The 14,956-nt window shown below is 36.0% G+C and overlaps 1 protein-coding gene across 1 annotated transcript in view; it reads right to left on the reverse strand.

The window, feature by feature from the left end:
• Positions 1-421: 421 nt before the first annotated feature.
• LOC117422079 (regulator of microtubule dynamics protein 3-like) overlaps positions 422-14,956 on the reverse strand; it is a 68,687-nt gene continuing 54,152 nt past the window's right edge. Inside the window, exons 8-12 of the mRNA XM_058987431.1 lie at positions 13,657-13,734; positions 8,959-9,057; positions 8,277-8,330; positions 4,364-4,444; positions 422-3,597 (exon numbers count right to left, since the gene is read on the reverse strand). Of these exons, the coding sequence (XP_058843414.1) occupies positions 3,547-3,597; positions 4,364-4,444; positions 8,277-8,330; positions 8,959-9,057; positions 13,657-13,734 (363 nt within the window). The 3' untranslated portion in view covers positions 422-3,546. The remainder of the gene's footprint in view (positions 3,598-4,363; positions 4,445-8,276; positions 8,331-8,958; positions 9,058-13,656; positions 13,735-14,956) is intronic.

Below are 14,956 nucleotides of genomic sequence, written 5' to 3' on the forward strand. Positions count from 1 at the left end.
AATTTGACAATTAACGGGTTTGAAACCACAGCAAACACCTTCTTAAAGGACATGGTGCTAACAACATAATTCCTCAACTGTATCCCATATATACTACCATCGTTTTGTAGGTCTAAGATTTTCCTATATGAAAAATGCAGGTGAATTTTATTCTTTTTTTGAAGCGGTGTTACAGAAGAATATTTATCGAACGCGCCTTACAGATACTTTGTAAAGGTAATCTACCTAATGTTAAAAATACTCCCTCTGCAATAATGCCTGTAATTAATTTCGCCCTTGCTGGAGTCAACCCCTTGCCCCCACACACTTTTGCCTTAATGACAACTTTACGGCCCCTAGATGTAGACTCGCTAGAATCCGGTATATGTATATATATATATATATATATATATATATATATATATATATATATATAATTTTATTTCTTCCTACAAGGACTGCAACTCCCAGAAGCAAGTCACATGTGTCAGATGGGTTCCTTCAATGGGAAGTGCAGCATGAAAAAGAGTGCAAGATACATTCGCTAGTTTTGTTTCAAATGTTTTGAAAAAAAAAAAAACCATTACAAATAATTACAATATTTGTACTTTAACCAATCTCTGAATCTTTCCACAATATCAACAGTGCAGTTGTCGGACTGTGCCCTGAAGCAGCGATCACTAATCAAGAAGGAGTACACAGCACATTTATCATGTGTCCTTGACTTCATGTTCAATTAAAGCCATCTTGTTCCCTCCTGACATAACAAAAGCCAAGCTACTGTACATTCATAAGTTAATTACACACAACACAGTAGAACCACGCTCCAATGTGCCTAAACCCTGCCACAAATAACAAATAACTGTATTCCCAACTGTGGATTGCCACTGTCCTGATAACCTTTACACTACTACTTTTCCTGCAGTATGACTACATATCTTCTCCGATTGACAGCACACAATAAACTAAAGCACACAGATCCAAAACACCAGCACACTAACTCTGTAAAGGAAATGAGACAGCAGTGATATTATAAGAAAGAATATATTAGAAAAGAACATCACTTGTTTTTCCATCATAGAACAACCTAAATGTAATATTTGTATCTGAAGCTTTACATTTGCTGCTGATTAATCATTTGGGCTTCATAATTTAATAACGTCCATTCTTAACATGCGCAATTATATACTATCTTCTATATTACACATCTGTGTAGTAGCAGGCCTTCCACGTTCTAAAATGAACAAAACAGGATAAAACTGTAACCCCCCTCCCCCAGACCACCATCCAATTACTCACAGCTTGAATAAACCTCTAGATCAAATTCTCTCATCCCCTATTATTTACATGATTCTTTCAATTTGATGTTTAATGTATTTGCAAGTGTGTGATCTGTGCTTCTGCACCTGCCAAGTCTCCCTTCTGTTGGCATGAGAATCCCCTTTTTCAGCTGAAATACTTTTTTGTTGGTTAAAAATCTGCATCAGCTCATATTTTTCAATCAGACCTTCAAGCCTCCTACTAATCTGGCGGTAGTGGTACTCTGACCATCTACATACAGGAATTTTGCCGATTAGGGGGAGTTAATCTTTTTTTTAATGGCTGTTCTGAGTTAAGAAATGCCATACTCAGTCATTTCTAAAAGTCCAAAACTCTTGTCTAGGGAGATCATGGATTGATTAATGATCAAACCTCACATAAAATTAGAAAACTCACTGCCACTAGCACACATAGAAGCTTTAGAATTAATCTGAACGAACGTGAATCTTTATACCCTGTTTCCTGAGAACTATTTAGCACAGGTGTTTTATGAGTGACTCAACGTGTTACACTGTAAAAAATAAAAAATAAAATAGTGATTTATACTTCATAGATTTGATTAACAGAGGAATCAAGAATGACACACAGGCGATTATATGAGAATGAAGTTGGCATTGGTTTACGGATTCATTGGAATTGCACATTAATTAATGTGGAAGGCACAATATAGTTTGAATTAGCGTGGAATGTAGTATTTCACAGTGTACTGTGCTATTTTGTTTAACTAGCTTTCCAGTAATATGTTAAAGTACACCGAATCATGTTACATAAAACTTTAGCTTCCACCTTTACTCTGTATCGAATACAATAAATATACACTATCTAATCTAATAAATCTAAATATTAAAACAAGTTTGCAACAAATCAATGCAAGTGCAATCTCAATTTACTTGTAGCAGCATCATTTGATCAAATAGTTTAGTACAAAGGAACAGAAAACCTGAGATTTAATTTAAGGTGTTTGATTCCTAATTCCACAGGAGGCAGAGATGTTTGATTCCTAATAAAACAGGAGGCAGAGATGCTGCTCTCTGATTGGTCAATCACACTTTCCACCCCTTGAAACATTTCACAATATCACCAAGGCTGGAGCTACATCAGAAAATATGAATAATGAAATATGAATCTCCTAGCAAAGAAAAAAAGCTGAGGCTAACTCCTGCCTACAAAAACATCTGCACCTTTCAACAACATTACAGCATTCATTAATAATCTGTCAATCTATTACTCTCCAGTCAAATAAAATCTATTAAATACACAAATACATGGGATCAGTAGTTATTACTATTTGTAAAATAATATAATACTTCTCTCTCACACACACACAGCGATGCTCACATGATGCAAACAGTGGATGGACACACAAATTAAAATCAAGTTTAGATGCCTAATTAGTATATTTGTAAGTAACAAGGATAAACACCACTTTATAATCACATTTTTCTAGTCCAGGGTGTTGTGATATACTGAAATATCACAACGGTGTGGAGTCAGAGGCAACACCCTGTCGTACCATTATTCTTAACTAACAAAAGACTGTTTAGATAATTGGGACCCCTGTGCTAAAACAGTTTCATCCTGTCTGACCCTAGCAGTACCCACTTGGTCAATATACACAATTACACAATGATGCTGAATCAAGTATATTAGCCAATTTACTGTTAGCTAGGAAAAGGGTTTTTTAGGAAAATAAAAATTCAAGCTTGAAACAGTGAGCCAAAAACACTGCATGATTTTATAATTTACTGAAATAGATATTTTCTCAAGCTAAAAGTTAATTGTATTAGCCCCAGTTACTGTACATATTCACTGGTTTCAATTAGGACAAAAGGAATGATTTCTAAAAGAACAAGTTAGTTTGTGTCTTTTATATTCAACATGCAAATACCAGGACAAACATTTCCTTTATAAAACAAATAAAATATCTGTTATAACAGTTATATAAAAAAACAAATAAACAAACAAAAACATACAGTAGGATATAATCAAATCCTGCACTTCATACAAAAGTCTTTGTCAGTTGCCCTTAAAGACATGAACACTTGTTTGATCACTCACTCTGTTCAATACAACTGAAGACCCTGGAAGAAAGCATTCCCAAGTCACATTCAAAATTCACATTTCACTTTCTACAAGGGTCTTGCATTCCAACACCTCTGCTGTCCTGTACGGAGGTAAATCGCTTTAGGTCCAAACTCCATCCCTCCCCCCTCCTCAACCCTTTGCTGCAAGTATCACGTAAACTTCTCATTCTCTTAGGGTTTCTAGCATTTCTTCCAAGCTTTCATTGTTTATGTCCTGAAAGGAAAGTGAAAACAAAGTAAAAAAGTTAATGCAGGATTCATGACATTTCTATTCAACATACTTTCTGTTTTCTGAAGTTGACCGTGCAGCTGCAAGGCTTGCTAGCTCAGCTCTAACCTCTTATATGAACCGACTCAGCAAACTGACACCTCTTACATGAGCATCTGCACCTACCCAGCCAATTGACATCCTGGGTGAATTCTGAGATATCAGAATGCAACAGTATGTTTGACATTATTGTGACATTAAATAAAATTGGATTGGTACTGTGGCACCTGGGCTACTTGCAACCAGCCCAATGGTGATTGAGATAGGAGAGCACATGAACGTCAGGTGTGCATTCATTTAGCCTGATCCCTCACCAGAACGTCCACACAAAGATTAAATCTCAATACAAAACAACAGCAACAATAATAATTCAAGGGCAGGAGAAGTGGCGGGAGAAGACTTGCATGAATGGCAGTGAATGAGAGAATGCAGACAGGTAACTACTCCAGGACTACTTACAGTAGGTGAGGGGTTTGTCCTGCTCTGTCCAAACTACAGCAAGCTTACATTTGAATGTCTTTAAAACCTGACTTTGATAAATGTTTAGAATCAATTTGTAGATGGAGTGAAATCCTTTTATTACAACCACCAAATATTTTTGAGAGAGAGCTGGTCATAAATCAAATCTTTAGTTTTGATGTCCTTGATGTTCTGAATGCACGCCTCCTACTCCTACCTTTCTTGTTCCTCTACACAGCAATGCCATTCTTACCTCATTTGAGACACAGGTCATCTTTGAAGTCAACTCTGCCCAGTGTTGAGCTGCTGAGTTGTTGCCCAGATCCTTGTAGCACTGAGGAAACAGAGCACAAAAATGAACAAATGAGTTCACAGGGATAAACCTGAACTCCACACTGCAGTGCATTTGCTGAGGCCATTGTAGCTCAAGCTGACCACGAGGGGGTTGCTCAACCATGTGACCAACTTGAGAAAGTCCTTGGCAGTCTTTGCAATGATGTCTTGGTCACCCCGCATATGGAGAAATATGGTCAACGGCCATCAAAACAGGCTTCATCAACATGGAACACAATTTAGAAATCTCTGAATACCTACAGTTTCTGAAGTTGTATTTTTGACACTTCCATGGAAATCGAAAAGGGGTTCATTTTAACAATCTAAACAGTGCTGAATCTAAATATCAAAACCATCAAATTCTTAAACATGCTGTGGGTGTCTTTCCACTTTATTTCTTATTGTGTTTAATGTCATCTCTGGAGGAAAACACCAGTAGGATTTATATAGACTGAATAGGTGGTTTATATAGACATGTCACAGGGTGGTATGTTTGATTAGATCAATTATTTAAGAATTGATACCAGAGTAAGCTTTACCATCTGCTAACGCGCAGTTAAACATCACAAGCTGAAGGAAAGACCGAGCCAGAGGGTATTAAAGCTATTAGAAAATTGGTACAGTATGTATTTACATGTATTTTAGTATTTACAGTAGAACTATTTTGGTAGCTGCTGTTTTTTTAATCATTCTGCATGTCTGTTTTTCTTAGGGACTTTACAAATAATTAGATGTAGCTACGTTTTCTAGTTGAGCGTTTAATAGTTATGGATGGCTTCTCATGAATTCTTTCTGACTGCTTACAAATAAGTCCAAGAATGTGTCTAACATTTTAAAGGTTTAGGAAAACTAATCTAATATAAATATTGTTTTAAAATCCCTAATAAAAAGGTACCAAAACTTTACTTGTCAAGCACCAGCTTCTTTACAATGAAGGAAACTGTCTTTGTCTAAAATAAATGTAAGCATGCGTGTGTGTGTGTGTGTGTGTGTGTGTGTGTATGAAATGGGCTTCATTTCTTTAGGCAGAACATAATGTGTCCTGTTTTTAATCAAACCTCTCAAAAAACAAAGCCAAATATTGAACCATGTTACAACAAACAGGAAGGTATCTGTTTTAAATTTAAAGTGGCCCATTTCACTCTTCTTACCAGCTTAGGAAAGTACCCTAAGGGGCAGCTTTTCAGCACGCAGGAATCACCCTGCCGTTATACCTTCTGGAAGCCGACAAAACAGCCTGCAATGACAACTTCCACGGCTCTTTGAAGTGAAGCAACTAAAACCCAGCTGTTTCTAATGGCTATTAGCACTAAGATACACTGGCAGCGGTCAAACATTAATCATACATTAATTGTAAACAAGAAAATCATAATATGTATGAACTAGAAAAAGTTACGACAATGAGAAACGTAACCAGTTACACCAGCAACAGATTGTCATAGGTTTTTACCTAAATGAAAATAAATCTATGATACAAAAAACACATCATAGGTAAGTGCTGTGATTCTTGAAATGTATTTTTGTTTGCGACTGTAAGTCGCCCTGGATAAGGGCGTCTGCTAAGAAATAATAATAATGATAATAATAATAATAATAATAATAATAATGAGAATCCATATGCAAATAAGATGAACAAAACTTCACATGGAAATTAGGTTCAATGTGTCGAAAAATGTGAACTTTGGGAACCAAAGAAAGAAGCAAGCGAAATGAAAACAGGTTGTGATATGAAAGTTGAAAATGAAATGAAAATAGCTATATAGGAAAGAAAATACTATGATACAAAGGGCCTGTATTGTTTAAAAATGTATGGTTGCTGAAATCATGACAAGGCAGAACATAGCTCCCTCTAGTGGAGAGCAGGGGACTGTGGTAAGGTGATCTCTTGGGGCCGGTTTTTCAAAACTTTTAATCTGGGTAACAGTGATCAGGATTTTGCAATCCTATATCTTGTAATATACTTTTATCTCGATAATTATTTTTTTTTTTTTTAAAGGCCATTATTTTTTATATAACCTAATTTAACAAAATAAATAAGATCGTGGTAATAATGAGAAATACACAACTATGTTGTTTTATATTATTTTTAACAAAAATCACACAAATCACTTTTAATGTTGGTGCACATATAACACATGCAAACAATTGTTATTTTATTTATGCCTACTTAACAGAAATTAAATAACTAAACCTAAATTAAATAAAAATAAAACTTTTGAAAAAAGTATGTTTTTTTACATCATCGTCTTCCCTGTCAATCGGGAGTCCAACATCTCAGATGAGCTTTAAGGAGGTGTATGTGAAGGTGTATGCACATGCTTTTTTTTTTTATTAAAGCTATACCACCGTTTTCTTTTTGCCTGCATGGATACAAAACTATTCGATTTTGACATCTAGTGTGTGTTTGCTATGACAATTCAAACTAAATATCGATGTTCTATGATCATTTAAAAGTTAAATCCACCTCCGCAGTAGGATCACAATTATCCTGGTATTTTGAATCAAAGTAATCCTGATCTCCTCTTTAAATTCTGAAAAACACAATTGCAACATTTAATCATCATTAAAAGAGCGATCGGATTACCAAAATCAAATCTGGATCACAGTAATCCCGTCGCATTTTGATGTTTTGAAAAACACAATTGCACAATATAATCCAGATCAAAACGCGGAAATCAGATTAGCAAAGTTTTGAAAAACCGTCCCCTGGACAGCAATCTGATTTCTTAAAATAACGTTATTATCATTATAAATAACATATAGATTATTTTTATTTTTTACTTTAAACCAACATTTACAAGCTAAATGCACAAGATTTGTGTGAAATAACTGAAATAAATTAAATACATTTTTCAAAAATAGTTTAATTACTAAATTTTCCCTTAACAGACTTCAATTGAATTCATGTATAAAGCTCTTAAAAGTCACTTCACTCTGGCACATTTCACAAGCACGACAAATCAGAGTAAAAAAATTAATAAAAAAATTAAAAAGGAGCTGTTTCTCATGGGTAATGGTTTCCAGGGATTACTTGTGGCTGCTGAGAGGAATGTGCATTAACCATCAATCAACGTCACACCTTTTCAACTTTAAGAAATGTTGGAAAAACCAAGAACTAATTACGCCAAACCAGTCTGAGACATACTAAACCTGATTTTATCACCTGAAATGACAACAGTAGACTCCCTCCTTCTTAAACCAAACAACTGTATCAAAGTCAGCACCATAAGCAGTCTAGAGCATGTGCTTTTAAATACTGAGGAGAAGAGCACAAGGAGACACCCTCATTAGCCTCTTACTGAGGTGCAGACTAACACAATAACTCAAACAAGTTGTGTGGTTTTTGTGTTGTAATATGAACATGCAATTTATTAGACAAATGTTTTCATCAATGTAATGAATTAAGGGTGCTAGTCTCCGAACTTTCCGTTTAATCTTCTAAATGTTAAAACTTTAGGATTAAATATGTTTAAACTTTAAAAATTATTGGGAATGTTTACTGAACAGAAAATCCATCATAAGATGCCTTCCATCACTATTTAATAAATTACTACAACATGCATTTGTGTTTCAGACTGTATGTGTAAAGCATTTAACTGTATATGTGAATTAATTTAAGCGATAGGTTGATTTGGGAATCAAAATAATTTAGAATGAATCTGTTTTTACTTGTGTTCCAAATGGCAATGATTTTTACAGTAAGGAGACACGCACAACATTTACAGATAATGGCAATGATGGAATGGATCCAGTGTGCAATGGCCTTTAGTCTCAGAACTGTTGTAATACCTAAGCAGGGGTGTCTGCACAGTTCAACAATGTAACTACATTACCTTTGCAATGTACAGCCTTGCAGTTTTAGAATAACCTGGGCTCAGCTCTTCAGTCTGCAAGAAAATAAGGGAAACATTTACATCTTGTTTGCTTCTCCAAATACAATCAATAAAGTAGGGGCATTATATATTTTTTCCAACTTTAAAAGGATAGTCAGACCAGCAATACTGAATGTTCATTGGTACAGTAAGTGCATATTGTTGTCAATCGTGTATAATCTAAGGATGTAATTCTATTGAGGGTTTCTGGTGACATATAAATCATGAGAGAGTTAGCTTTGACTCAAATTTGTGTGAAAAAAAAATCATAATTGTAATGTTTCAAACATTATTAAATTATCACCTGAACTATGTATAAGTCTATATACTGTGCCCCCCCTTTATAATGCTATATTGTTACCAGCGGTTTGTGTTCCGCCCTATAATGAAAGTGCAAGTGTAGCCACGGCCATTCTGCTTTATAGCTGGTTCTGAGGTATAAAGGGGAGCACTGTACAAGTGCAACTATCTAAAAAAGACAAGATTCCCAACAAACTTCACAATTGTAACAATTCCTAAAAAAAAATCAAGTTTTTAAAATGACAAATACAATAAATAATTAAATATCATTTCCACCTGGGTAGGAGAAACCAAAAAAACCGCGGGAATCCATGCCAGCATGTAAATGAGCAGAAGGAAGTACCTTGAGGAAGTTCTGCAGGGCATCGTGGACTGTGGCAGTGGGAGGGGTCTCATAAATTGCTGAAGCAGCCTTTCTCTCCAGCCAGCCCAGATTGGACACCTGCACAAGAGAAACGGTTAGTACTGGTACTGATCAATACAGTGTCTATGTGTATCAGCTCAACTTGTTCGTGTTAGCTGCATACTTTAAAATAGCAAAACAAATAAAGACAAAAGTTAAAAGAAATGATCAAATAAGTTACCTTTTCTTTGGGAAAATCTGATCAATATATCAGGCGGCCAGGCAAGTAAAGCAGACCATTTTTACTACTATGACACAAATGCATTAAGAGAAGCACCATAAGCCTGGCATCAATATTTTGAAGATCTGAACAAGCTGCTGTTCTGGCTGCCAATGATCTTAACGTCTGACGTATTCATACTGTCAGACCTCATACAGCTCTTAAATGGTTCTCTGCAAGATTATACCAAGCTGCTCACTCTCTTAAAGCAACATTACTTGAGTGGTTAGAATCATTGTTCACGGCAAATAATGTGGCCAAACCCTTTATATTTTCATAACATTAATTAGGCAGGTATCATAACAGACAAATATAACATACTTGTTAAAAGAAGCAGCAGAAATCCTCTTAGGCACTTTCATTCACTATGTAGATCTCATAAGCACAGTTTTGAAAGAAGCACATGTGACAGCAAACGGCAATCTTCATTTAAAAGAAGCATCTCTGGTACGTGGAAGTAAGGTAGCTTTCTTTAGCCTAGTTTGGTACCAGGCAGGGTTGGGGGCAAATCCTGTTTTTCTATTCCAATTTCATTTCCTTTTAAAAATCAATTCTCATTCCCCTTTTATCCATTGGCAACACATTACTTCCATTGAAGTCACTGTTAGTCAATTAAATTGGCTTCAAATGAAAGAGACTAAAACAATCACAACAATTATTATGCCTCTAAAATATAAATTCCAATTCCTTCTAAAGAATTTTGGAATTAAAAAATATTAATACCAGATATTTCTAAAATGGAAATTTTTTTCCTGAACATGCAAGACCTGTATGGCAAATGGAAATGCACGACAGGTACCATTTAAGAGCTGCAACCACTTAAAGTATAGACATACTTAAAATGGAAGACATTAGAGCTTTGTGTACTTGGCTTAGTTTCTAACAGTTTTATGGATGGATGTTATGTATGCAATACAATTATTAAAACAGAAAATATAAACCACAAAGAGAAACTTGTTTTTGCTTTTTTAAAAGCCATGTCATGAAATGTGATCTGTTTGTGCGATTTGCTCTGAGAGTGCTCCTATTATCTTCAACTCCTTGCAGATGTACGAAACCGAGGAACAAAGCATGATTATTATGATTAATTTCGTGTACACATAATGTTCAAATCTATTTGGGAAGGAACAAAACCTAATGATCAGGTAATATCTTTCACCAGATTGCTGCCTTTGTTTATTTGCTTGTTCGGTGCTGGCAGCATGTTAGCCAGGGCACCACAGAGGAGCAGAGATTACTGTTCTGTCCAGCTGCCCCTCTGATCGCCTGCTCCTCTCAGACAGGTTTAATCAATTTCACAGAAATTTGCCCATTAGAAGTCTTTGATTTTGTACTCTCGCTCTACAGCAGGGCCCAGCACTTCAAGCATCCTCCCACTGCTACTGAAATGTTACTCACAGGCGGTTATATCAACGAGAGGGAAGAGCTTTTGAAAAGCTCAGGGTTGCTTCTCTGCTTTACGCTGATGGATTTTTTAAAATTATTATTAAAAGTATTAAGCATAAATAAATGCTATAAATGACAATAGCTTGTGAGAAAACCCAGCTGCTTGATTCAAGTACGTGATCAAACATTTATGCAGATATAAATTGCACAATAAGGGCAGCAGTGTGGAGTAGTTGTTAGGGCTCTGGACTCCTGACCGGAGGGTTGTGGGTTCAATCCCCAGTGGGGGACACTGCTGTTGTACCCTTGAGCAAGGTACTTTACCTAGATTGCTCCAGTAAAAACCCAACTGTATAAATGGGTAATTGTATGTAAAAATAATGTGATATATGTATAATGTGAAATAATGTATAATGTGATATCCTGTAACAATTGTAAGTCGCCCTGGATAAGGGCGTCTGCTAAGAAATAAATAATAATAATAATTTTTCAGCCATTCCTAAGGCAGAGGAATGCAGTGGATTAAAAATCAATAATCCTTTATGAGCAATATGTAATTAGAATAAAACAATTATTCATTTTAATAAAAACAAAATTATAAAAAATAGGTAGAAATAGGTTTCTGCTTGGAATCTTGTGTTGTATCAGTTTCCTGTCACTCACAAGGACTTTGTATAACTTCTTTGGTCATTCCTCATCATTCGTGGGCAGAAGAGTTTACCAGTTTGACCAGATTGTTTACAAACTTATGCAGGGGTTTCATTCCTGAAGCAATCGCAATAATGTAAACTAGTGCTTGCACATGCAGAGAGCCCTCAGTTGCATAATAATGGCACAGTACCTGAAAGGTTAAAATTGTTTTTTTGGATTACAGCCAGATGCAAAGAAAAACGCCTATAAGACAGGAGTGTACGATAACAGGTTTGGTTTAAAATCAAGACAGTTACAGCATTCACCATGAAATTGACAGATGGACCGACACAATCTGTGCACAGGGGTCTGCATGTTTTGAGCGAGGGGGTACACACAGCACTGGAAACACACACAGAGTAGTCATTCATTCATTCTTTTTGATAAAGCTTTAAATACTAAAAACAGTACAGGGAGAAAAGGAATGCATAGACACGACTGTAGTTATATACATATCTCTTTAAAATGTAATACCTAAATGTAATAGTCTAAATGTATGTCACATTTGCTGTGTTTATTCATCTACACATGCCTCACAATTTAAAACACAAGAGAACCATCTTCAGGGCTTCTCACAAATTCTGAGTTGATTAAAACAAAACACACCCTTGTGATTCCTCCTAAGACAATAAAAAACACCACTATTTGTTTTGAGTAGTTTGAAATCAGGTTGCTCAATAACATATTTCTTCATATTGTGGTTCAAAACCACTTGTCTGGGTTAGAGATCATCTGACATCTTGTATAAACAAAGCTTCCCCACAGTCATTGCTGCCCGGATTGTGCTAACACGTTTTATATCTGGCAACATTTAAAGGACTTAAAACAGAGTCTATAAAAACAGTGCTTCTGTGATTATGGTACCTGGTGAATGTTATATCAGTCTTGGACTTAAAGGTGCTTAACTGAGAAGAATTAGCATCTGTCATACAATCAGAATCGTCAAATACAGTTGAAGTTCTTACACAGTGACACGAGACCAAGTCGGATACATGACGTATCTACAAAGGAGGCTTGTTACTAACATTTGGCTTGAGTGATTGAAGACATTGAATGTATAACATTTCTTTTAGTATTTCTAAATTGATCATTTAATAAAAAAATAAATAAAATAAAAAGGTTTCTGTAATTCACAACTGCTGGCTGACACTGCAGCTCAGGAAGCCAGCGCTCGCCTAAGCAGAGGTGCAGATTCGAAAGAAAAACACCCGAGGATGTGCATTTGCAAATACATAAATTTGCAAGTTGTGCCATTCATTTTCTTTCAGGACATTGAGTTGAACAGTTTGGAAAGACTAGATATCATAATTACTACTGTAAACACTCAATAGTGCTGAAATTAGAAATACTAAAATAAATAAATTCAATAAGAAACATTTCGACTGTAAGTCTTTTTCAACGTTTGTTTCTTTTAATATTTCTAAAGACTAGCTCTTACCTTTAACTTTAAACATTCCATCTTAACATACACATAGTCATAAGTAGGTATGGGCATCTCCACCTTCTCCAGGGATATGCTTACTTAGCAAGGACTAAAATGCAACATGTTAGTAAAGGTTCACATGCTTTCCTAGCTTTAGGAGCTGTGCATGACAGTGCTCTGATTAAGTGAATGGCACAGCTATCCGTGCAAGGCTAGTGCTGTTAGGGCACTTAGTTCCATTTCACTGGATTTGCTTTGTTGGTAATCGTGACCTGCAGTTACTCTAAACTTATGTCCCATAATTGCTCCCATATTAAAACAACAAGAGAGACGTACGGTACCACAGCATGCCACTGCTGGTAATTGAATTTCTATCCAAACCACAGCAGTAATAATAGGTTTTCAATCCACTTCAGAACGGTGGAAGACAATTTTTTTTTTGGGGGGGGGGGGGCAGATTTTTTTTAAAGAATGCTGGAGTCCCTTTCTTGTTTAATCCATGTTACAATGGAAACAATTGGGTGCTGCCATTATTTCCAGAATTGCATTCGCCGTCACGACACAATCTCTACAATGTATTTGAACAGGCAGCTATCTTAACCAGCATTTTATACTAAAAGTGTGGCATTTGGAAGATAGTGTGGCTGAGGAGAGACCTACAGACAAGATAACTCAAGAACACATCCTTGCATGGATGACTTCAAGTCATAGAAAATAGGTCAGTATTTACTGGTATTTCAAACTAGTCAAGGGTCCACTTGTACATCAATCAGCAGGAATGCATTCCAAATGCTAGCAATGAAGACCACGGCTCCCTGAGGGTAATGGTACCAAACATGCCCACCCTCCCCACCCCCTCTCACAGGCACACACAATACCTATAACTTGAGTGCTGGGGATTAAAAGCTCTTTATCTTACATCATAGCACCACCTTCCGAGCAGATAGTAGCACATTGGGTCATTGGACTTCAAGGCGATTGCCTTATCGATGTGTTCCTGTATAAATGACAAAACACAGTTACAAGTCACAAAAAGGTCGTCTGGAAAACAGAGCCAACCATGACGAATGCAAGACAGTACAAAGATAAAGACTCACAGAAAGAACCACTTTCAACGATTACAACAGAGCTTTAACTGTGCCGTGCCACATGTATTTCTTACATATTTGAGAAGGTTGTAAGTTGATAAAGCTCATGCTGAAAATACCTTGGTGCTTCTACTCAGATATACCTACAGTACTGCATATTACACTCAAATCCTTTTGTTAAATTGATTGTAGCTAACAAGATAATTCCATAAATATGGCCTTGTTTTGCACTTGCATTAGCTACATAGATCTCAAATGTGCAGTTTTGAAAGAAATCCATGTTATAACAAACACATGTATTTTTAAACCTGATATTTGGTACTAGATTAAAGATAGTTATAGTCCTTATTCTCAGAAAATCTGCAACACTTGCCCTTCCTGATGTCATTTCATTTTAGCAGTGTCTTCTGAGTCACAGCATGTTACTGTCACTCAATAGAGGAACCAGCTGGTTGGTTAATAACAGGAAATAAGCCAGTAGAGAGTTGGGGACCCTTCAGGTGAAATGATCAGGCACGTGCAACACAACTGAAAGCATGGCTTACAAACAGATATTTCTTTAACCAAGTGTAGTACCAGATAGGTTTTAAAATTAAACATGTTTAGTATGACAATTTTTTTTTCTTCCAAAACACTTCAGACTGATATAATGAATAGAAGGAGAACAACGGGTAAGATTTACTGAATCATTTTGTTAGCTACAATCATGGCAATGCCAGGAGTGGCTGCTTAGCTCACAGTGAGAAAACAGCTTTAAGAAAGCATGTGAGCGTGTGTGCCTGTAGCTGAAAATACCTTTAGAATGTAAAACTAGAGAGCTAACCAGGCTTGGTTTCTGATGAAATTCAGTGCAGTGAAGGGTAATACTGAGGAATGTGGTGAACAGTCACTGTGGAATCTAGTCGTATAAATAACAAGACCGTGGAACACTTCAGTTTTAAACAGCCATGTTAGTCTGGGTACCTTCAGAAATAATGCAAAACAATAGCAAGAGCACAGTCCTAGAAATTATATTTGACAGCTATGGAAATTCTGTTCTGGCTTTTACAAACAAATTTAGCCAACAATATCTTGTTATAATTACTGCACTTCTTTTGAACACAAAGTAGTCATTCACTTTAGCCAATTAAC

The sequence above is a fragment of the Acipenser ruthenus genome, chromosome 15 (assembly GCF_902713425.1).
Source record: "Acipenser ruthenus chromosome 15, fAciRut3.2 maternal haplotype, whole genome shotgun sequence".
Taxonomy (NCBI): domain Eukaryota; kingdom Metazoa; phylum Chordata; class Actinopteri; order Acipenseriformes; family Acipenseridae; genus Acipenser; species Acipenser ruthenus.